General features: G+C 44.2%; 1 protein-coding gene across 2 annotated transcripts in view; it reads left to right on the top strand.

Moving 5' to 3' along the window:
* Nucleotides 1–23,988, top strand: part of LOC134543305 (rootletin) — a 57,823-nt gene that overhangs the window by 27,232 nt on the left and 6,603 nt on the right. The window contains exons 14-29 of one of the 2 annotated variants that reach the window (XM_063388233.1): nucleotides 146–340; nucleotides 1,757–2,038; nucleotides 3,093–3,363; nucleotides 6,704–6,887; nucleotides 8,015–8,190; nucleotides 9,713–9,898; nucleotides 10,577–10,821; nucleotides 11,537–11,752; nucleotides 13,017–13,218; nucleotides 14,062–14,183; nucleotides 16,726–16,902; nucleotides 18,971–19,078; nucleotides 21,179–21,358; nucleotides 21,854–22,066; nucleotides 22,301–22,609; nucleotides 23,048–23,356. In XM_063388233.1, coding sequence (XP_063244303.1) covers nucleotides 146–340; nucleotides 1,757–2,038; nucleotides 3,093–3,363; nucleotides 6,704–6,887; nucleotides 8,015–8,190; nucleotides 9,713–9,898; nucleotides 10,577–10,821; nucleotides 11,537–11,752; nucleotides 13,017–13,218; nucleotides 14,062–14,183; nucleotides 16,726–16,902; nucleotides 18,971–19,078; nucleotides 21,179–21,358; nucleotides 21,854–22,066; nucleotides 22,301–22,609; nucleotides 23,048–23,356 — 3,375 coding nt within the window. Of the gene's footprint in view, nucleotides 1–145; nucleotides 341–1,756; nucleotides 2,039–3,092; nucleotides 3,364–6,703; nucleotides 6,888–8,014; nucleotides 8,191–9,712; nucleotides 9,899–10,576; nucleotides 10,822–11,536; nucleotides 11,753–13,016; nucleotides 13,255–14,061; nucleotides 14,184–16,725; nucleotides 16,903–18,970; nucleotides 19,079–21,178; nucleotides 21,359–21,853; nucleotides 22,067–22,300; nucleotides 22,610–23,047; nucleotides 23,357–23,988 lie in introns of both variants that reach the window. The other variant, XM_063388232.1, reaches the window with a different exon arrangement.

Genomic DNA, 23,988 nt, shown 5'->3' with positions numbered 1-23,988 from the left:
CCTGTCGGCGACGCCGTATTCATACTCACCCTATATGTCTGTCTCTGTGGGTACGCCTGAGTGTATGGGGGTCTCACCTGTGTTGCGAGGGGCGCTGCCCAGGGAGCTGTTGTCGGGTGTCGGCGACGCGAGGGGGGTGCCGCAGGTGGAGCTGGAGCTGGGCCAAGCGTCCAGAGAGAGAGGGGATCTGAGCAACCAGCTGTCGGCGCTCGCTCGCAGCAAGGACGCCCTGAACGAGGAGTTGGTGCGGCTGCGGCAGCGGCTGGAGCAGTCCAGCGAGACCAACGCCCGCCTCAACCGGGACCTGGAGGACCTGGTCAAGGACAAGGAGGAGAAGCAGGTGATCGCACTGCATCGCTCACGTGACATTCGCTCTTAAACCCTCGTTAGTGCAGACACTCCTTCATTATTAAGAGCAGTTTGGGTTTACAAATAACTAGGGACACCTGTATTTCGCGAATACATTTAGTGTCAAGGTATTTCACAAAATACTTTAGCTTTTTCTAAGAGTCATGGCATATTGTGTGGGTGCAGCAGTACGGTGACCACATTCTCATTGGCCCCGTCAAGAGCGGGACGACACCTCTCACCGACCTCGGCCAATAACCACAGGATAAAAGCTACAGTATTTTGTGAAATACCTTGACACAAAATGTATTCACAAAATACAGGTGTCCCTACATATAACAAGCCAAATTTACCCTTCACTGTCAAAAGTTTAAATGATCATGTTAACAGCTGTATGCTAGGTTGTTGTTGGAATCATTTTATTATATAATTTATTTGGATTTTCATGTTACATCTATCATGCATATTCATTTGTTTGTTCATTCTAAAATATCTTATAATTTTTTGTTCTACCTATTTTTTTTTGCATTTTTTCTACAACATTTAATAATTTTTATGGTATTCTACATTTTGCTTGTCTCTGAACGAATTTTCAACCTTATTCTTTAGTCACAGTAATGTTTGTAAAGCCCACAGGTGGGTAGGCAGTGGTTGCAGTTATGTTTTTGTCCAATGCTATTTTTGTTAGTTTCTCGCGGTTATTAGAATTTTGTCATCTGGAAATTCCTGTAGGTACTGTATGCACGCTATGGTGCAGAATTATTTTTTTGACCAATCGGGAAACACTATTGTGTGCTACATAACATCATGGAACATTGCTTGTGTTTACCAGCCTTGTGAATCTGGCCTCGAATTGTGGTGCTGTTCTGTGTTTGGTAGGTTGGGTTATGTGACCGTCTCTTTTATAAAGGAATGTTGTAACATTGACCAACTAGTCACTGCTAAATTACCATAACATCCAGTTGCGTCATTCAATGGCTGACGACATGTATTAGATAGCAAAATAAAATTTAAAAAATACAACTATAGCTAACTTAATTTTTTTTGTGGTTAATAATCATATTGTTTCAAGTTAGTTTTGTTTTTTGTTATTCTTATTTCCTATATTATAAATTTGTAAAGAAATTATTTACTAATTGTTAAATGTTGCATGTTGTATGTATTGTTTTTGTTTTGTTGTCTTGTATTTTGTATTGTTTTGTTCTGTGTACATGTATCTGTGTTGTTTGTATCGTGCCTACCACCCAAGGCCATAAGCTGTAGGTAGGCATGCAACAAATATTAAATGAATAAATAAATAAATAAATGTGAAGTATAGAGGTCGTCGTTTCACGGCCAGCAGAATGAAAGGGGTTGCCGCGCGTGAAAGATAAAGAACCGTGGACTCGAGCTCCCTCCGGCTGTGCAGGTGATGCTCGAGAACAGCGAGAAGGAGTTCCAGCGCGCGCAGCAGCAGTTGGCCGCCCTGCGCAGCGAGAAGGAGGCGCTGGAGGGCGTGCTGTTCGACACGCAGACCACGCTGGAGGCCACGGAGACCAAGCGCGCGGCGCTCGACCAGGCCGCGCAGGACCTCCTGGTGAAGCAGGAGTCGCTGCGCGGCCAGGTCGCGCGCCTCACGCGCGAGCTGGAGACGTCGGAGAGGCGCGCCCGTGACATGAAGGAGACGCTCACCCGCCAGGCCAGCGCGCAGGTAACCTGATCCTTCTCGACACCAGTTGGCACGTCATATTTCACATCTCACAATCCCTGGCTCACCATCAATCTGTCTCGACACCAGTTGACACGTCATATTTCACATCTCACAATCCCTGGTTCACCCTCAATCTATCTCGACACCAGTTGGCACGTCATATTTCATTTCTCACAATCCCTGGTTCACCCTCAATCTATCTCGGCACCAGTTGGCACGTCATATTTCACTTCTCACAATCCCTGGTTCACCCTCAATCTGTCTCGACACCAGTTGGCACGTCATATTTCACTTCTCACAATCCCTGGTTCAACATCAATCTGTCTCGACACCAGTTGACACGTCATATTTCACATCTCACAAACCCCCGGTTCACCGTCGAGGATAATTCCAACAAAAGACATGAGACGTGAAAACAAATAAATACCCGAGATGTCATCAACTTGGAAAATAAATCATTGAAGAGAGACTCAGTACAATATCATCGGTATTAGAGACAAAGAGTTTATTCAACTTAATTAAAATTTTAAAACGGAAGTTGGAGTTATTGGTTTTTAATTTTTGCAAAAGGTCTTTTTTTCTTTGCAATAATGGTATGTTGATAAACTTAAAAGTAGATCAAATTTGCCTTTATGTTATTTTCACGGAAAGTGTAATTTTTATTGTAAAGGAAGCCGGATTTTTGAAATAAAATATATTTGATACTTTTTTATGTATTTCTGGGTATTCCTTGTGTTGTAATGTGGCTAGTGCTTACCGTTTTGAAATACGAGTGGAGCGGTGGTGACATTGCAATGAATCAAAGGTGTGGCATTGTAATGACTTCGTCATCACGAGTTCATAATTTGCCGCGGCGTGGGTGTCACCCTTCCCTCCCACTTTCCCCTCCGTTCCCCTTAGAGATGTCATATTCCTCCTCTCCTTACATTTTTGCTGGTCTTTACTCTCCCTTAAGCTTTGTGCGCATGCGCATTCCCTGCTGGGGCGCTGTGTAAAAGACCTTGCAGAACAAGGTTGTCTGAAGGAGCGTGCGCGGGGGCGGTGGTGCCGGCAGGAAGCAGAGTTCCAGCAGACGCTGGGCAGCGTGCGGCGGCAGGCCGAGGAGACGGCCCGCAAGCTGCAGGAGGAGCGGGAGCAGGTGCGCGCGGCGCTGGAGAGGAAGCTGCAGCAGGCGACCGCGCAGCTGGGCGGCGAGAAGGACCGCGAGATCCAGGCGCTGCAGGAGCGGCTGGAGGCCATGCAGCAGCACGTGGAGGGCGTGTGCGCGCAGCACGAGGAGGTCCTGCTGCGCGCCGAGAACGACAAGCAGCAGTCGCTGCTGCTGGGTGAGTGAGCCTGCCGCCCGGGTGCCTGCCGCTTGCTTGGTTTTGGTTTGAAGCCACGCTTGTGGACATGATGATAGTGCCCGATGTTTCGACAAGCTTTGTTGCAGCCGTCCCGACTAGCCGGACAATCCTCTACATCATTGCTCCCCCCCCCCCACACAGGGACCGATCACAGAGCTCGGCTGTGAATGTCACTATAATATAAATACTGCGCCAGAACAACGGGCTTTTCAATTTGTCTATCGCATTTGAAGATGGAATACAAGCAGTAGTTGCTCTTGTTCTGTATCTGTGATTTCAACTGTTATCCCATTTCAGCTGAGGCGGCGACCACGCTGGGTTGGTGGCCCCGGCATCTGGTCGCTGCCGAAGCTCCAACGCCCTCCCGATCAAACAACAGGGAGGGATCCCTAACAGTTCTGTATATTTAAAAAGCTCTGTAATGATTTTAAAACAGAACAGGAAGATACTCCTCCACACTACCCTTCAAGGGCGCACATTGGGAGGGGAACGTTGAGAAATGCCGGCTGCAAGGTCGGAATGTATCCGTTGTCCCATTACAGTTGCAGTCTGTTTTAGTAGCACGAAATGTGCTGTTGCTGTTACACCTTGGAGTCGTTTAATAATATGTAAAAAAAAAGACCATTAATAACTGTAATAATAAGTATTATAATTAAAGTATTCTGCAAAAAGAAAGTCTGCTGTTAATCCCTACAAATATTATAAATGAGAAAGTATGTTTGTCCTTCTTTCACGCAGCAACGGAGCAACGGATCGACATGATTTTTTGCACATAAATAGTTTATGAACCAGAAAGTGATGTAGACTACATATAATTATGAAATTCCATCTCTAAGGGAGTGGAAAAGGGGTGATTTCAGTTTTGTAATAAAAAATCATAGGAGGTAGGACATAGATACACAAACAGTGAGTTTGTATCATTTCTCTATGTCCGCCACATGGTCATCTAGTAAGGTCTGGCAAATTCCTATCCTACTCCATGGGGAAACCCATCCGCTTAGTGAAGCTTACGGCCGCTAGTAAACTAAAGGTGCCAATAACAGTTTAGTTTTGAAACTTTGTCAATAGATGGTGTGGCCTTGAATTTGTAACACGCTGTTGTTTGGTGCATCCGTCACATCTTGCTTAGGGGTTACCTGCCTTCCCACAAAATGAAGCTGAAGTTTGGTGACCCGGTTTTGCTGATGCGTAGCCTTGATGCACCGTGATTGTGCAATCACTAAGAATATTGTAGCTATATAATGCAAAACATTTGCTCTCAAAAAATTATTATCTTCGTGAATGAATATTAAACATAAAAGAAGATATATATTAGGGCTGGGCCGATACCACTTTTCACCGATTCCACCGATAGCGATTCTTATGGGCCGATACTGCCGATACTCGATGCCGATACTAATCAAAGAAATGTTTGTATTATGAAAGGATATTTTACTAATAAAGTATTTTTTAATTTCATATTATAATGACAGAGTACCATCAAACGGTCAAAACACTAACATGCATCTTACAATAATAATAAAACACACACAAATACTTTTTTTTCAGCCAACATGTTTAAGCATTGCCCCACCTCATGATATTTTTACATGGCAGAAAGTGCATGTAGCCTTGTATCTTCATTTGATTGAAGAGTGAAGTATTTCCAAACTTCACTTCTCTTCCCAGCCATATCATCACACTCAGAAAAATCTTTAAAATATCACTTTAGGTTGAGATTTCAACAATTAAAGCTAACGTAAATACTAAATTGTAAACAAACACAACAACATAACATCAGTAAAGCCATAGATATATAAATAACATGAAGATGGGGAAAGCTACTCAGACGTTCTTCAGCAACTGTTTCTATGATCGCGAGTGCTGTAAACGTGATCGCGAGTGCAATTTACTTTATCGCGAGCACTGGTAAACGTAACGTGAGGCTGTCTTTGCTCCACAGTTGGCAATAAATATTTTTTTATTTATGTATTCAGTTTTTGTTCAGTGGATCCCATATGGAGTTAAGGGCTCTGGGATATAGAACAAGTCAAGTCAATTTTTACAGATTATACAGATAATACATATATACATACATACTGCATAAGTACAATTATAAAACATTATAGAGTACATTGGTACATAAGAAATGGTATAAACTCAAGTTTAGGATATATATACATTTATAGTATGCACGTCTCTATGGTTCTCGGGCTCCATTGTATTTTTAAAACAATCAACACGACTGGTTTTCTTTAAAACAGTAGCGCTGTGGGAGGGAAACTTAGGGTAATAGTGCATAAATTGCAAAACTAGGAAATTATTTTAAAATTAGTTTTGACTTACAAAAAAACCAGTTGCGTGAAATACTATTCTTTAGTGATTTTTTTCTAACAAAAACAATATAACACAGTTTAAGAACTTTTGGACTGAGGTATCGGCGCGAAGTATCGGAAAATATTTTACAGATGCTGCCGATGCCGATACTCTGAATATCGGCCGATACTTAAGAATCGGAATCGGCATCGGCCCAGCCCTAATATATATACATATCTCATTATTGAAAATCTATATTTAGTGCAGTGTGGAAAACATAACTGCGCTCTATCTGCGAGTTCTGAACTGTTGCAATTTAGTTCTTCTGTTAGGTGCTTGTATGCCAACGAGTTTTGTTTACAGTGTAAAAAAATGTAACTGTCATATCAGCTGGAGCATTAGTCGCGTCACTGCTACTTATAAAACTGAGCTCGATCGACCGACGATGTTGCTTCTCTTATCACACATACTTTGGTGCGATGAATCACAGACTGTGAGTGCCTAATTCACAGACTGTGAGTGCCTAATTCACAGGTTGTAATTTTACTGCCCATCTCTAGATCAGCAAACTCTTGCACGTACGGGGCCCGAAACCCGTGATACTTCTAAATGTTCAGGTTTAGCCCACAGGGCTAATAGTTAGGGACCGGAAAAATTCGCGTATTCAATGACCTCTAGGATAGCCTCCATTATCCTCTGCACTTCTCAAGTAAACACGCGTGTTCATTGGTTACTAAATTGTGAGTCGTCTCCACTGGGTAGCTTGTGATTCGACGCTTCTTTGGTCAATAGTCTCTCATTGGCCCAGAGAGCTCCAGTTAAACCGCGAGCCAATAGCAGAACCAGCAGAATTATACATATGTTTGAATTTCAGCCTATCACGAAATGAATCCGCAAAATTTTCCGGTCTCTACTAATAGTAGTATCTTGGTAGCATGCTGTAGCAATGTGCCACTCTGTGTCGGCACTGTGCACCGCGCGGCGCGGCGGGGTGTCTGACGGGCGTGCGTGCGCGGGTACGCAGCCCAGCGCGACCAGCAGGTGCTGCAGCAGAAGCTCGACGCGGTGCAGCGAGAGCTCGACGAGGCCAGGGGCATGCTGGACCGCGTGAAGAGGGAAGCCGTGTCGCGCGCGGAGCAGGACCGCTGCGCCAGCAACCAGCTGCGCGACGAGCTGGCGCGCCTCAAGACACGGCTGGACGAGTGCAGGTGTGCAGCGCTGCGGGCGACTTTCAGCTTGTAATAAGTTAGGAAAGTACTCATATGGAACTGGAAAATCTTCTTATAATTGGACGTAGTTATGTAAAAAGGAACCAACCCACAATTTTGTCATATTTTATTTGAAAATAAATTTAAATAGTACAAGGTTGATCGTACCGTCGTTGCTATTATTATATCAGTATTTATAATAGACCATTAAAATTATACCCACATTATGTTATCAATACGAGAATTACAATTTATAATTAACTTCAACTTCAAAATACTCAGGATAGGTTTCATGTAGGTTGGTTCCTTTTTGCATAACTACGTCCAATTATGTTTCAGAGACTTTAAGATAATACATTTTCTGCTCTTAGAATTATGATGGTATAAATAGGTAGAATCTTACTGTACGAATTCAATACAACAACAGTTAGCCAATTTCGAAAACAAAAAAAATTCACTTGTGCCCGAAATGTTGACTGTTTTGTTTGAAAACCATTCTCTCTTCCATTCATCCCTAAGAGCAAATGTTTCACCATGAGCTGCCATGCTGCAGTGTTGTATATGGTGGTAGGATTAGCGTCCTTAAAAGCGTTGAAAGCTGAAACTGTAACGCGGAATGATTTTCTTTATGCATTGCCTTATTGCTACAATATATCCACCCAAACATATTTTTCACTAAAAGTTTTTTATTTTATATATTCTAAAAAACCCTCTAGGAATTGTTGTTTTTTTAATTTCATTTTCATAAAATTCCAATTAAAATTATATAAATTAGTTTGGATAAAGGATAGCGGCATTCACACAACACTATAATTTTCTAGCAGCCTGTTTCCCTTTTTTGCACTAGCGAGCACACTGCAGCCAGCACGTACCTCGCAGAGCAGAACTGAGCAGCGACTTGCGAAGCGTGGTGGTGTGCGCACAGTGGGGTGTGTGGTGTGCGCACGGCGGGGTGTGTGGTGTGCGCATGGCGAGGTGTGGTGGTGTGCGCACGGCGAGGTGTGTGGTGTGCGCACAGCGAGGGGTGTGGTGTGCACACAGCAGTGTGTGTGGTGTGCGCACGGCGAGGTGTGTGGTGTGCGCACGGTGAGGTGTGTGGTGTCCGCACGGCGAGCTGGTGTGCCCAGGAGCAAGTGCGAGGACGACCGGGCGCGCCTGGAGGGCAGCATGTCGGAGGTGCGCAAGGAGCGAGACAGCGCGCAGCAGGAGTGTGACGAGCTGCGCGTACAGCTGCAGGTGTCGGAGGACCGCGTCGACTCGCTCACCAAGCAGCTGCACGACACCGGCCGCAGGATCAAGGAGGGTGAGAGTGCTCGGGGCACGGGGTCCTTGCTGGTACCAAATATAACCATTCAAGTCGTTCACAGCTGACTGTATGGGATACGTACCTATATCTATTTTCTGAAACAAGCACAAATGCAATCTCTCTGTCTTATTTTTTTTATGTTCATCTATCTCTCTCGGTTATATATTTTTATTTTTGAATGGGAAACGAATCATCGCACAAAGAGAACAAAAACGAGCCTAGCAACGTGTATAGCAAAGTGCTCTCCTTATATCTCTTTGGCCAAATATCTGTTCTCTGGTCGTTTTTGCATCAGAAATGTTTCATAACAATGTTTCATTAAAACATGGCCTTGAAATTTTACTCTCATCATGCCCAAAGCTGTTTCGCTTCAAAAATTAGTCAGGGAGATTTGAAATTTCGGTTGGGGAAAGTCATGTGAAAGACGTGGAAACGTTGCAGCAGATCTGCATGGTCACATCGCCAGAGCAGAAAATTTTTACTGTTTTAATAGTGGAAAAGATTTGATTAAATATATTTAAAAAAAAAGTATTTAAATTAACAAAATATGAAACATACAAATTTTGTTTTAACGATGCATAGCTTATAACATTTGCACAATTTTTTATAATCATGAAATATATTTCTAGGGAAATATAACTGCTATAAATTTAAAAAAAAAAAAATGTGCACCAAAGAAAATGTTTAAAGCAATTACGTAGTGTCTGTAAATAGCACAAAGCAGAGATTAATATTAAAAAGGACAGCAACATGTGTGTATATATTAGTGATGAAATGAATATCCGGTAACTATCCGGTATCCGGCCTATCCGACCTATATTTACTATCCGACAGGATACCGGATTAAAAAAAAATTCTAAATATAAAATGTAGGGTACTTTATTTAATCCACATAACAAATATAGTTTCCATGGGCATGATAAGAGTAAAATTTCAAGGCCAATTTTAAATTTTTTATGAACGAAATATGAAATTCATAACAGGTAGCTATATCTATGCAGGAAATGCAGGGACTGTCTCAACAGCGCTCTCCATGCTGCTGGTTGAACAAGGAGGAACGTGAGCGCGCTGGTAGCAAATATAAAATTCAAGTCATTCACAGCTGACTGTATAGGACACCTATATCTATTTTCCGAAACAAGCACAATCACACTCTCTCTGTGCCTTATTTTTATGTTCATCTATCTCTCTCGGATATTTTTTTTTTGGTTGGAAAACGAATCATTGCACAAAGAGAACAATAAGGAGCCTAGCAACGTGTATAGCATAGTGCTCTCTTTATATCTCTTTGGCCAAGTGTCTGTTTTCTGTGCTTTTCGCATCGGAAATGTTTTCATAACAATGTTTCATTAAAACATGGCCTTGAAATTTTACTCTCATCATGCCCAAAGAGGTTTCGCTTCAAAAATTAGTCAGGGAGATTTGAGATTTAGGTCGGGGAAAGTGATGTGAAAGACAGGGGAAGTCGGTGGTGGTTTCGCGGTGAGTGTGGCGAGTGTGGCGAGCGTGGCATGCGCAGTGGAGACGAGCTGCGAGACGCTGCGCAAGGAGCTGACGGACGTGCGCCGCCAGCTCACCGACACCAGCTACGAGAAGGACAAGTACCACGCCACTAACAAGGAGCTGCGAGAGCTCATCAAGCGCCTGGAGGGGGAGAAGCGCGAGCAGGCCCGCTCGCTCGACGAGACGCTGCAGAAGCTCGCAGGTGACTGGTCCGCCCTGCGGCCAGGGGTGGAAACTCCGCGAGGTCCTGGACTGCTGTCACTCGAGTTGTGGGATTTCACACCGCATTGGCGGAGTATTTACTTTTACAGTTTAAAATTCTCTAACTATGTACTTCAAAAGCAATACCCATGGGTAGAGGCAAGATTATAATCTTACTGTCAAAGTAATACGACCACATGTCAAAAGTAGAAACTTTTAACACAATTAAACAAGAGGCTATATTATTGCAATAACATGGTCAAATTTCAGACTTGCGTTCATCGCAACATCATGTTATGACCGTTATTTTTCAAAATTCAGGTATGGCCTTATTACATTGGTAAGATTGGCAGATGTTGTTTCCATTGGCGATCTTAACTCAATTTCACATTTTTTGAGATATGGCTCTATTACTTTGACAGTGTGATATAGTGAATAGAATAGCGATAAAACTGAAATAACAGCTGAATTAAGTCAATACACCGCCAAACATCAAAATGGTAGTCTATTAACACCGACTTGCATCAAAATTCACCTCATTTACCTCATTATAGCTAATTCATTTCATAAATCTTTATCTTAGGTTTATATTTAAAAACCTATAAGGTTATATACGAAGTTATATTCTATGTATTGTTTTTCAAAATGAAGTAGACGGAGGTGTGCGTGCGCTGTGCAGGGCTGGACGAGGCGCGCGCGGGCCTGGAGGGCGAGCGCGCGCGGCTCCAGGGCGCAGTGCGGGACCTGGAGAAGCAGCAGCTGACGCTGGGGCACCAGCTGGCGAGCGCGCGGGAGGAGCTGCAGCGGGCGCAGGCGGCCGGCGCAGCCGCGCAGGGCGAGGAGCGCGAGCTGCAGGCGCGCCTGGCCACCGAGACGGAGGAGCGCGAGCGCGCGCAGCAGGACTCCCACCAGCTGCGCAAGCAGGCGAGTTCACCGCTGCTTGCCTCGGCTCTATCATGTTACATCACATCGTCCGGCCTCTTCGAAAAATATCTTAATGCATTCACATAATATGGCCGTAAATTTAGAGTTTTGCAACTTAAAATGAAAGAATTAAATGTACAACGCTGACATATTTTATTTATGTATATGTACAGGTCACAAATGTCACAAAAAGTAAGGAAACTGAAAGACTGGTCATCATCACAAAAGTAACGAAAAAGTACCGAAATAGACTGGAAGTCATGAAACTTTAATTTTCAGTAGCCTTTTGCTGTCTTTGAGAGATGCGTGCCCTTCCGGGATGCTGGCCCCTTTAACTCTGGAGCTGCCCCTTCCTCGGGGTCGAGGGGTCGAGATGCTCGTCTGCGTTCCACTGGTCACCTCTCCACAAGGGTGGAGGCAGGAGGCCCCATGAGTGGCGAGACAATGTGGCAGGGGTTTTCTCCCCCCATCCCCGCCAGAACATGCCCAAGTTTTCAGTCGGTAAGTGACTCCATTGGGACAATTGCCAGCCAAGATTGTTCATTGTACCCAACACACAAGCCACCGCCAGATCTGGCCCCGCTGACACGCACTTTCAGCTGCCCCTGTACAGCCGACGTCTGATTGGGGGAAACGCGTAACTGGTGGAATGTCAGAGAACGTCTGAACGAGCCGGGCAGCGCGGGGTTGTGATGCCAGTGCGCGGCCCGCGCAGGTGGCGGAGCTGGAGAACAGCCTGGAGGCGGCGCGGCAGGAGATGTGCCGGGCGCGGGCGCGCGGGGACGAGCAGGCGGAGCGCTGGCACGCACGCGAGCAGGAGCTGGTGGCGCGGCTGGAGGACGCGCGCGCCCGCGAGCGCAAGCTGGAGGACCAGCGCCACAACCTGGAGGTGTGCCTGGCCGACGCCACGCAGCAGCTGCAGGAGCTCAAGGTGACCGCTGACACCTGCCCGCCGAGCGGGGATCCCGACATGTCAAGAAATAACAGTCAGTGGGGGATGCAGCTTTGGTCATTGGGAGGGGTGGATGACCGGTTTTGATATCCTCCCTAATAAGGGTGTATGTCCGATTCTCTGTCATTCTTTCATTTTTTTACGTTTAATACGGTTAAACTTGCATGTAGACTTGCACAGAAACGTTAAAAAATGCAGCTTTACCAGATTATTATGCAAAATGTATGCAGTATATGTGTGTGCGTGGCTATATATATGTATGTATATATGTATTTATTTATTTTGTGAAATTTCAGCCACTGGAAAAGTCCACAAGTTTAACTGTGTGGATTTTAAATATTAAATAATGAGCTGTAACAGGATATATTACCCTTAAGTACAGTCAGAAATTTTGGAGGGGGGGGGGGAAATTATTTTACACTTTTACGGTGTCACGTCCACTTATTCAGCTGAGGAGTGGTGGCTTCTGGGTGTATCGCTGACACCTGCCCGCTGAGCAGGGATCCCGAAATGTTGAAAAATAACAGTCCCTTGAAAGCCTAGTTTAACGTCAGCGGGGGATGCAGCTTTGGTAATTGGGAGCTGTGGATGATCGGTTATGAAATTTAATTCTAGGTCACTATTTCATTTTAACGTTTATTAACGGTTAAACTAGTAGACTTGCACTGAAACGTTAAAAAAATGCAGCTTCACCAGCTAATCACGCGAAAAGTATGCGATATATGTACATTTTTTTTATTTTGTGAAATTTCAGCCACTGGAAAAGTCCCCAAGTTCAACTGTGTGGAACGTAAATATTAAATAATGATCTGTAACAGGACATATTACCCTTAAATGCATGTCAGAAGGGAGTGAGGAAAAAGTTATTTTACACTTTTATAGTGTCATGTCAACATATTCAGCTATGCGGGCTTTTGGTGGAGGGTGGAGCAGTGCGGAATATAAATATTAAATATAATGACCTGTAACAGGAAATGTGCCCTTAAATACAGTCAGAAATTTTGGAGGGAGGGGAAAGAACTATTTTTCACTTTTATTAAATAATTACCTGTAACAGGAAATATGCCCTTAAATACAGTCAGATATTTTGGAGGGAGGGGAAAAAAAATATTTTACACTTTAACGGTGTCGCGTCCACTTATTCAGCTACGTGGGTTATTGGTGGAGGGTGGCGGGTGGAGCGATCGCTCCCGCGGAGGACAGCCGCTGAGGGGGAGGATGCGATGGTCGCGCGGGTGTGCAGGCGCGCCTGGGCGGCTCGGAGGGACGCGTGCGCGCGCTGGACGCGCAGCTGCAGCAGCTGGAGGCGGCCAAGAAGGAGGTGGAGCAGAGGCTGAGCAGCGTTGGCTCCACGCTGCGCCGCATTGCCGGCATCCAGCTGGACGGCAGCGTGAACCTGCCCTTCCGCCTGCTGAGCCCGTCCCGGCGCTGGAGCCCGGCCAAACGTACGAGCGGCCGCGCGCCTCCTCTCCTGGCGTTCGGTAGCGTCACGTTACCTCCCGAGTCTTCCTGCACCTGAAATAAAGGGAGGGTGGGGTGCATCGGGAAGGCAGGAGGTCAGGAGAGAGACTTAGTTGGTGCCAAACCATTAATTAATGCTGCTATCGACTATCCTTTTATACTTATACTGTGAGAAAATGAAGGAGCACCTGAAATAAAATAAAAAATATTCCTGTTTTGAGAGAAAGTAGTCTCTTTTTTCAGTTCTTTAGATCTTATCAATTATTAGCGTCAAAATGATGTGTTATTTTACATTTTTTTTTTCTAGCTGGCAGGTTGAATATTCAGGCATTTAATAATAATATTAGATTGCAGGTCATGTCATTGTAAGGTTATCAGTGTAGCTGGTCCCTACTATCTGCTGATACGGCGGCAGTGGCGGATCCAAGGGGGGGCACTAGGGGAAATCCCCCCCCCCCCCCAATCACCCGAAGAACCAGTTGTCTGCTACATTAATGTTGCAGACAAAAATGATTGTTTCTGAAACCAATAACATATTTAAATACATAATTAATGAATATCTTGTAGAATCATAAAAATCTGGTGGTTGGATGTTGTGTGTAGTGTGAGCAGATTAGATTCAAATTTAGTAATTTTAAGACATTTTTTTTCTTTGGCTGCTCTGAAATCCTAGAGTGCAACCCCTCCGAGGTGAACCCCAGGATCCGCCACTGGTACGGCGGTAGCCGCCTGTCAGAGAGAATGTATGTGTGGAAAGTTAGAAAGGGAGAAGGTAGTGCGCAGAGGAGGAGGGAGGCTGACGTGGCGACGTGGTGTGCTGCTTGCAGTGGGGCAGGAACACGGCGACGGGCGTGACGGCGGCACGGGGGCCACGGACCTGGACCCGGACGTCGTGCGCAAGGGCGTGCGCAACCTCATGCAGCAGGTCGCGCAGATAGAGCGCGAGCGGGTCAGTGCCCCTGCACGCTCTCTCTCTCCAGTGTCGCGTGCTCTAACCTAACCTAACCTAACCTAACCTAACCTAACCTTACCTAACCTTACCTTACCTTACCTTACCTTACCTTACCTTACCTTACCTTACCTTACCTAACCTAACCTAACCTAACCTAACCTAACCTAAACTAATCTCCAGTGTCGTGTCTCCCTACGCAACGCTCGGGTGTGATGTCGCGCGGGCTCCCCCAAAATGTCAGTTCGTTTCCTCCTCTCCGCGTTTCCGCGATGCGAAGCTACAGATAAAACACCAATCGCTATTCGGCAGGCATTTTTCGCGGATATAAATCTGAACGCCTATCAGGCTGCAACAATGTATACCGGCACCAGCGGTTTCTCCCTTGCGATTTGGCGGCCGTCCGTGAGAGGGAGTCGAGGCCTCGTTTGACCGAGCCACTCGGGACGCGCGTTTACCTCCGCAATGAGTCGCCGTGATTGGTGTCGTAACAACCGACACGCGCCTGAAAGAAATTCGCCCAATCATGAAACACAGACGATGCTTTTAACTTATAACTAGTCTCGGAATCTTTTTGCGAAATATGCATGGCCCTACTAATCGCACATCAAAATACGTAGTTGTAAAAGGCGGTGGATTGGTGTCAGCAGCGTAGCTGATATTCAAGCTCAAAAGATAGTTTGTTAACATTCTGATTTACTTCTTGACATAATTGCTGTTGGAATACTTAACTTTCACTGTAGCAGCTGGAGCATTTCAACAAATTTTACTTTGAATATATATTTTTTTTTAATATTTCCTTTTAATTAAATTGTTTTATCTTGTTAATGAAGTTTTTCAGTTTTAATAACTTATTTTTCACTCATATTAATCAGTAAATTAAGCAAGTTGCTCTAGATTTAAATTCATTAAAATTTTGGAATACTTCATTTTACACTTCACATTTTTTCTTTAAATTATCGAGCTCAGTAAATTGGGTGTGTCTAATAATCGATGGCCTCTTATGTATGCCACATTATTCGATTTTAAGACAATCTAAAGAGTTTTTGAGATTAGAATATGGGGTATGGCTTAATATATTAAATACGTGTTACACTTGCAGGCAAACTTATCAACATTTTTAATATGTCTAAACACATTATAATAAGTATTTTTTTGTAAAATTTTCCTATTTAATGATTTTTCTAATTTTTCAGTGCAAATTTTATTTCAAAGGGGAAACTGTAACAGTAAACTCTGATGCTGTATTCTACATATACAATAACAAAAAATTATATTTGCTGTGTTCTATATACAGTAACAAAAAATTTTATTTGCTGTATTCTATATACAGTAACAAAAAAATTATATTAAGTTTTTTTTGTTTTAATTGTACTATTTGTTGATTTTTCAAATATAAAAAAAAACAGTGTCTATTGACAGTATTATTATAGTTGTAGTCATTCTGAAAAAAAAAAAAAAGAAATTAATAATTTAAAGCTAAACACCAATTATAATTTCAAAGGGGAACTATTTTTATTAGTCTGTATCTATATATAACAATAGGACATTCTATTAAATTATGTGCTATGCTCAAACAGAACCAACATTTTCAATATTAAATATGTAATCACATTATTTAGTAATTTGGCAGTAAGTATGTGGCACAAGAAACAGGGACAGCTAATCAAGCATCACATAGTCAAAGGAGAACCTCTCCTTATTAAATTTGAAGCAACCAAATAAATGCATGGAACAACTTTTGCACAAAACTTGCTTTGCGGCATTGTGGAGAGAGTAAAATGCTTAAAGGCACCGGTGCTACCATTCATCTGTTAAACAAATACCTAAACATGTAAGGTGAATTAAAGTGCATCTTATACTGCAGGTAAACCTTTTTTTTTCTTCCAGACAAACTGAGGTCAGCTTTAGTGAAAACTTACACTGGTTAATCAAATGGAGAAATGCTTACCTTTGCGTCATATCACGTCTGGCCTGAGAATAACTATGGGGATGCACCTTAGAAACGGTGGTGTGGTTTAGAATCGAGTAAATGAGGAATGTTGGTTGTATGTGAAGATGTTGCTGGGTTCGTAGAATCGCGGGGTGTGTTAGAATCGAGTAAATGGGGAAATATTGGTTTTATGTAAAGATGTTGCTGGGTTCGTAGAATAGGGGTGTGTGTTAGAATTGAGTAAATGGGGAAGTATTGGTTGTATGTGAATGTTGCTGGGTTCGTAGAATCGCGGGGTATGTTAGAATCGAGTAAATGGGGAAGTATTGGTTGTATGTAAAGATGTTGCTGGGTTCGTAGAATAGGGGTGTGTGTTAGAATCGACTATTGGGGAAGTATTGGTTGTATGTGAAGATGTTGCTGGGTTCGTAGAATCGGGGGTGTATTAGAATCGAGTAAATGGGGATATATTGTTTAGATGTTGCTGGGTTCATAGAATCGGGGGGAGGGGGGGGGGGTTGTTAGAATCGAGTAAATGGGGAATGTAGCTGGGTTTCGTGAGAGGAGGAGGTGGCCCGCGCCAGGCACGGACCGTGTGTGTGTCGGCAGGACGACCTGCGCACGCAGGTGGGCGGCCTGAAGAAGCAGCTGCAGGAGGCCCAGGACGTGCATGGCCAGGTGGACGGCAAGCTGAGCGTGGCGCTGAGCAACCTGCGCGCCGCGCAGGAGGAGCGCGCCGCGCTGGAGGCCGACCTGAGCAGCCGGCAGGCTGCGCTGCAGGCTCAGGTGCGCGCTCCTCTCCCCCCCTGTGCCGCGCGTCCGTTCGTACAGAGAAGAGTGCCCCGGTTTCAACGGTATATTTCAACTATTTACAACAAATCGTACGTCAAACTGAAGATAAACTAACCTAATTTTTGACGTGACAACGTCTTATCAATCGACGAACGCCGGCTGCACGCACGAAAAATTGTCACGTTCCGCTCGAGCCGAGCGCGCAAGAACCAGCCAACCACCATGCGAGAAAATCTTCCATAATATCAAAACAGGTTAAGGCGGGCTTTTTTAACTAATTGTTCGTGATTATATTCAAACCAATTATTTAAATCAAATTTGCAAAAAAACTGTAAATAATCATTGAAAATTAAAAAGTATGCAAATTTTCATCAATGTTTTCTTATGACGTTATCACGTAAAATTTTCGTTCCGTAAACCGACTTTGCAGACAACCCCAATTTTTTTCTTTACATATGTTCAATATGTTCACCTTTAGTTATGCGGCGCACATCCAACCTAAAGTCCAATTTATCCCCCATTTTGGTTAACATGTCTGGAGTACTGGAAGCAATAGTCTATTCAATTCTGCATCTCAGCTCTGGCAAATCATTAGGTAGCAGAGGGATGTAGACACAGTCTTTCATAAAGCCCCATTGGGAAAAAAATAAATTGCATGGAGTTATGTCAAGTGAACATGGAGGCCAGTGAAAAAAGAGCCCAGTCATGATATCAACCATTACGACCAATCTAACAGCCAAGGACTTCGACGTTCAACCACTCTCGTACAGAGAGATTTCAATGGAGAGGGGCTCCATCCTGTTGCAAAATAAAAGTTTACAGGTTCATCCTGTATTAATTGGGGAAAGAGTAATTCTTTTGCACTGCAAGCAAGAAAACAACAAAGCAGTATTTGTACATGTGCTTATCCAAAACTGTTTGAGTTACTTTTTAATTGTGACCTTGAACCAACACTCTACAATGCTTACAGTTGATACTGTTAAATTATATAACTGGGATATTCTTTTATGGACAGACCGTATAATCCAGAACACACATTCTCTGGCTGACTGAGAGGTCCCAGAGTGATGTGTTGGTTGAGGTGGGCACCAATAAATGTTCAGGTGTAAGGCTTAGAGTCTGAAACACTTTATCAGTTAGCGAACTCCCTACCGCCATGTCTTAAAAGGTACCCTTTGTCAAAGCACTTCTAATACGACATAAGACACCATGGTAAGGCTAACACCAAGAGGGGTTAAACAAATTATTCATCTACATATATATATATATATGTATAGTGTTCTATAAGTGCATGTAAAATGTGTAGATGCTAATATAGAGAGAGGAACTTGTTTAACCTTATTGTGCTGGAGTTTGATTAGTACATTTCTAATTTATACAAGCCAAGGTATCAATGTTATTTTTTCTCTTGGTGTGTATAAAGCATTCAGACAGGTGTTAACCTAAGCTTTGGAAAAAGTTAACTTTCTTGATTTTATTTTTGGACAGGTGAAAAAATATCTTGTTATTTACTAGAAATAATGTATGATGTGAAAGTTTTTTTAATCAGGTGCAGGATCTTTGAAGTTTATCAAGCTAAAAAATACGTTAACCAGTAACCTGATATGATTTTTTTTAATCTATCTGGATTAAACCACAATTTTGATGATAAAAGATCTTTAATGTATGTTGTTTTTTGGTGGGCGTGATAGCTGGGGCATCTTGCTTATGTGCAAGGGTCAGCGGTTAAATGCAACCGTGCACTAGAATGAATGAATGAATGAATTAATGAATTGATGCATGAATGCATGCAATATGGCTTAACACCTTGTGGTTGTTGGGATCACTAGAAATGACGAGATGCGAGGAGATAATGGACGGAGCAGCGACAGACTGAATGAGCAGGGGAAAAGAGGGTGTCCCGTGAATACCCGCTCCTCCCACTTGCGGGGAGTCCAGGGTGACCCCGCCGGGGACGAGACCTGGGATTGCCTTGTGACCTCTCGACCACCGAGGCCCCCAGAAGGGCTTCGAGGACGCTGCGATAGCGAAGGTGCGCAGCTGAGAGACGTATTGTCGGCAGGGCGAGGCGCTGCAGCTGAAGACCCAGGAGCTGCAGATGCTGAGCGAGAAGGTGACTCAGCTGGAGCTGCAGCTGCACAGTGGCTCCGAGGAGAAGGGCCACTGGGAGGTGTGTACCTCGCTCCTCCACCTTCTCTCATCTCACCACGACAACTCGTCTTTTTCAGTTGCTTGAGCCCTGTCTTCATCGTGTAACGTCCGCACCCTTGTGTTTTGAAAGTCCTCACACTAGAGTATCCCTGAAAGAAAATCTAGTGATACCACCATCCTTATCAGAATGTGCGTCCAGTAGGAAGTATCTTCTGAAACTTTAACCTGGAACGTCTTCCTTCATGCTTGTGAACAGACGGTTGACAGGTTTAAGGAGTGACGACAGCCCAGTGTTGTGTTTCTCAAGTCCTAGGTGTCCATAAGGAAAAACATTTCAGCACTGCCCTTTACAAGTCCTGGGTTGTGACCTCCCAAAGTGGCAACATCTGCCTCAGCGCGGTAGCTGTCCAGCCACGCGTTACAGTGTGGCCTATGTGAGCAGACAGCTGGAGAGCAGCATGTGAAGAATTTTTTTTTTATTTCATTGCATAATCCTACCATTTCAATTTTTGGCAAAAAAAAAAAAATGTGGTAAGCCAAGTGCAGGTGCAATGCAGTAAATATGGCATCTTACTGATTTGCATCACAGGATGTGCTAAGAAAAGTACTGATAAAATGCAAAAATGAGCTAGGTAGCTACCAACAGGAAGCTGGGTGCTAGATTTGCAACCTACGTAACTCTTCAAACTGATAGGCTTAAAAAATTAAATAATAGTAATAATATATTAAATTCTCATTTAAAATTACAAATCAGTAAAATTATTCTTTGTGAAACAAAAAATTTAAGTATGCCATAAAATTACTTATAAGTGGTGCAAGTATTCATTGCTACTTTATTTGGTCAAAATTTTGGCTGTCTTTGTTCATGTGACAGATTTTGCTTCACAGCTTTTCTGGAGTTTCTTCTTGGGTTTTATAAATGTATTTGGCAATTTTTTATGTTTTTACTATATATTTATTCTTGAATGGTTTCAATTACAATAAATATGAGAAATTCTTAAAGACAACAAATAATAGAATATTCATTAAAAACGTTTTTTCTTCTGCTCATCCTTAGATTTTCAAGTGTTAAATAAATAAAATAAATAATTAACCATAAATAAAAATTATGTATTAATAGAGACAATATAAATTTCATCCACATCTGTGTGAACTTAACTTTTTGATTTTGACTTTTTCTAAATTTTTTTTACTTCATCTCTTCCTGTAGGGAATTATTGTATCATTAATCAATTGTTTATTGCGTCCGTATCCATTGTTTATTTTGTCCTTTGCATTTTGTTTTTGTTTGTATCTTTTTACATGTTATGCTAGTTTATTGTGATTTGGTTTTTTTTCTTCATTGTTTTGGTCTTTTTTTATATCCCCGTGCACATCCTAGTACCCTCTTTGTGAGGTATTGATGTGCATGACACAACTGTAATAAATAAAATAAATAAATGAAGGCTCTGTACTGAGGTTTTGTGTATTTATTTTACATAATACATGTGTTCAGTAGAGTATGTGTGTGGTTCAGTGTAGGATCATGTGTTCAGTAGAGCTGGGAGGATATGTGTGTGTGTGGTTTAGGAAGTTGAGTTGGGCTTGTTCGGATGTGTGGACCGCACAGATGGGGTAAGGCGAGGGGTGCGTGCACAAGCTAGTTTGAAAACGCTAATAGCGAAAGTTATAACTAGATAAGAGACAAAAAAAATAAAAGTATTAAAGATAGGCGAACTTTAACTTATACACTAGTGTATTTATTGCTCATTACAAGTAATGTTAATATTTCGGTATTAATAAATAGATTTTTATTTAAATCGCAAATAATTTAAAATTATCGGAACTATTTATTTTTATAAATATCCGTTTTTGTTTACGTTTCGCTGACTCTCTGTAGACATCACGATTCAAGATGTCTACGTGCACTTTAGTACAACCAACAGTCAGTAGGTAGTGTTGTCAGTAAAGGTATTATACGTCATTTTCATTGTGTCTGCATTTGCTAAGGAAAGTAGTTATGTGAGCGCTATGGACGCAGCCTTATGCATTCGGAAACAGCTATTGATGATGAAGACGAAAACCACGACAGGACTTTCAAGATTTCAAGGGACTTCGAACTTCTTGCGTTGGTGTGCAGGAGCAGGCGGAGCGTCTGCGGCAGGCGGTGGCGCGCCTCGAGGCTGACAAGTGCGCGCTCCAGGAGGAGTTGTCTCACTGCGAGTCGCGCTCCACCAAGCTGGAGCTGCAGCGCATGGCGCTCGAGGGCGACCTGCACCGCCTGCAGCTCATGCTGCAGGAGAAGGACGCCCACGTGCAGGTGTGTCCCGCCTCTCGCCTGCCGCGCGTCTCCTGCCTCTTGCATTGTGCCACTTGCCTCCTGCCTCTTGCCTGCCGCGCGTCTCCTGCCTCCCGTTTTCTGCCTATTGCATCGTGCCACTTGCGTCCTTCCTCTTGCATCTCACTACACGCCTGCTGTGTATGTCCTGCCTCCCGTCATCTCCCGACACATACAGCAGCAATACTCAAGTTTACCAACCTTAATGCTAACTAGAGGAACACCTACGCAAACATGAATGAAGCCTATGACGTTATTGGTGGTTTGTGAAGTGGTTGACGTTTGTTATTGGAGAGAGTTAAACAATCAGATAGACTGTGTGAGTAAACGAAATGTTATTTTTCAAGTGTTCATATCATGTCTTCCAAAAGTTATTTTGGTACATTTTAAAAAAAAATTGAGGATTTTTTTATAAAAACTTAGACCTCATATACTATTTGTTGACACGCGGGGTTTGTGCATGCCTCGTGCTCGCAGAAGCTGCAGGAGCGGGGGGAGGCGCAGCAGCGCTCCGTCGCGAGCCTGGAGGAGCGGTGCTCCTCGCTAAAGACGACCGTGGAGCAGCTGAAGGCGGCGCTGGAGCGCGCGGCCGTGTGCGAGGCCGACCTGCGCTGCGACGTGCAGAGCCTGCAGCGTGCGCTCGCCGACGCCAGCTCCTCCGCGCAGGCCGGCTGCGACAAGCTCAAGCAGGTACCGCGTTCACCCGCGCACGGCTCACACGTTTTTATGCTGATTAATTGGACTGTGACACGTGGAAATTTTTTTTCATTGGTGTCATAATATTTTTGGTGAGAGAACTCTGTTGATGGAATAATGTTGTTGTTGGGATGATGGTGTGTGTTGGTGATACAATGGTGTAAGTGTTGTTGGTGAGACAACACTGTGGTTGACGGCGTGGTGATGACGGTGTGGTGGGGCGCGCAGCTGCAGAAGTCCCTGAGCAACAGCGAGAACGAGCGGCGCGTGGCGGTGGAGCGGCTGGAGGCGGCGCAGGGCGCGCTGGGGGAGCTGAGGCGCGCCAACCAGCACCTCGCAGAGCAGGTGCAGCGCATGCAGCAGGAGCTGGCCAACAGCGAGGTGCAGCGCTCGGGCCTCGAGGCCCAGCTGCGGCTGGCCAGCTGGCCGCCCGAGGGCGCAGAGCCGGGCCACGACCAGGAGCTGGCGCGCCAGCTGCACTCCCTGCAGCGCGAGCGCGCGGACATGCGCGCCCGCCTCGAGTCCCTCGCCGACAAGGCACGTCTCCCTCCGCCCCAAGCAGCTCCAGCCGAGAATCACTCGCTGGAAACTGCCAGACAACATCATTTACTTTTTACTTTCATAAAATGAGTTCCTCTGTATGTATCACTTTACATGTTCAGCTGAGAATCACTCACTGAAAACTGGGGGGGGGGGGGGGGGGGAAATAGTACCGACTCACAACTACTGCCAGACTACATCATTAACTTTTTACCATAATAAAATGAGTTCCTCGGTATGCCTCATTCTACAAATATACCAGTGATCACAACAATAATAATTTTTTTTTTGTTTTTTCATGGTGTTGGACACTGATTCCAATTGCATACAGTATTCATTGCAGGAGATGGTATATTACAAATCAGCTTGAGCAGTGATGAAGGTGATGCTGTGACTGAGAGCGCAGCCGTGCTGAGCTAAGCTGCCCGCCCGCAGGTGCGGCAGCTGGAGGCGGAGAAGCGCAGCCTGGAGCGCGGCAAGGGCCAGGAGCGGCCGGAGAAGGGCGCGTGCGCGGAGGAGGACGGCCGCCTGGAGCGGGAGGTGCGCGAGCTGAAGGCGCGGGTGCGGCGGCTCGAGGCGCAGCTCGGCGAGAAGGAGGCCGAGCTGTCGCGCCTCAGGGCGCAGGCCGGGCCGGAGCGCGGCGCCGAGACGGAGCGGCTGAGGGCCGCGCAGCTGCAGGCCGAGCGGCTGCTGGAGGCGCGCGAGCAGAGCCACCGCCAGCAGGTGCTGCGTCTCGAGAACCAGGTACGCTTCGTGTGCCACCTGTCCCCGCTCCACTCGCGTCCTTGCAGGTTACTTCCGTTATTTCACATTGATGTGTACGATTAGGTAACATTGTCACACACATATCATTTTGTCAGTTCTTTCCTTTTGATTCATTTCGTTACGATTCAAGCATTTAATCATTGAAATTCGATTCAATTAAAATACTATAAATTCAATCAATCTCAATGTGTTGTGTGCCATTCATTACTGTTATTTAAAATAACCTGAAACAGCAACAGCATTTTATCTTTCCATCAACTATGATGGGGTATCGAAGGAAATGTTTTTAATTTTATTACCTTTATTTCATTCTGTCCAACTTCTGGCATAAATGTCAATAACAGCATTCCAGCTCAAACTATCACAATGAAAAAGTTTTTATGAGAGCCATGCCAGATTATCTAATGTCAGTTTACTGGTCTTAATGTGAGTATGTACCCTCCGTGAAAAAGGTGAAATGTGGAGTGTAACCTGCTAGGAAACAAGAAACACTATACTGATGTTAGAACTGGCTGCGATAATAAGCTCTGAGGGAACTGAAAATGCTGGCAGCGTAGTAATGCGAACGTGGTTGCAGTGGTCATCAGCCCTGGATGCGATTGGCTCGATAG

This window comes from Bacillus rossius (assembly GCF_032445375.1).
Source record: "Bacillus rossius redtenbacheri isolate Brsri chromosome 9 unlocalized genomic scaffold, Brsri_v3 Brsri_v3_scf9_2, whole genome shotgun sequence".
NCBI lineage: Eukaryota > Metazoa > Arthropoda > Insecta > Phasmatodea > Bacillidae > Bacillus > Bacillus rossius.
Note: the sequence above shows the minus strand (reverse complement) of the source record. Positions and strands in the feature narration are given on the sequence as shown.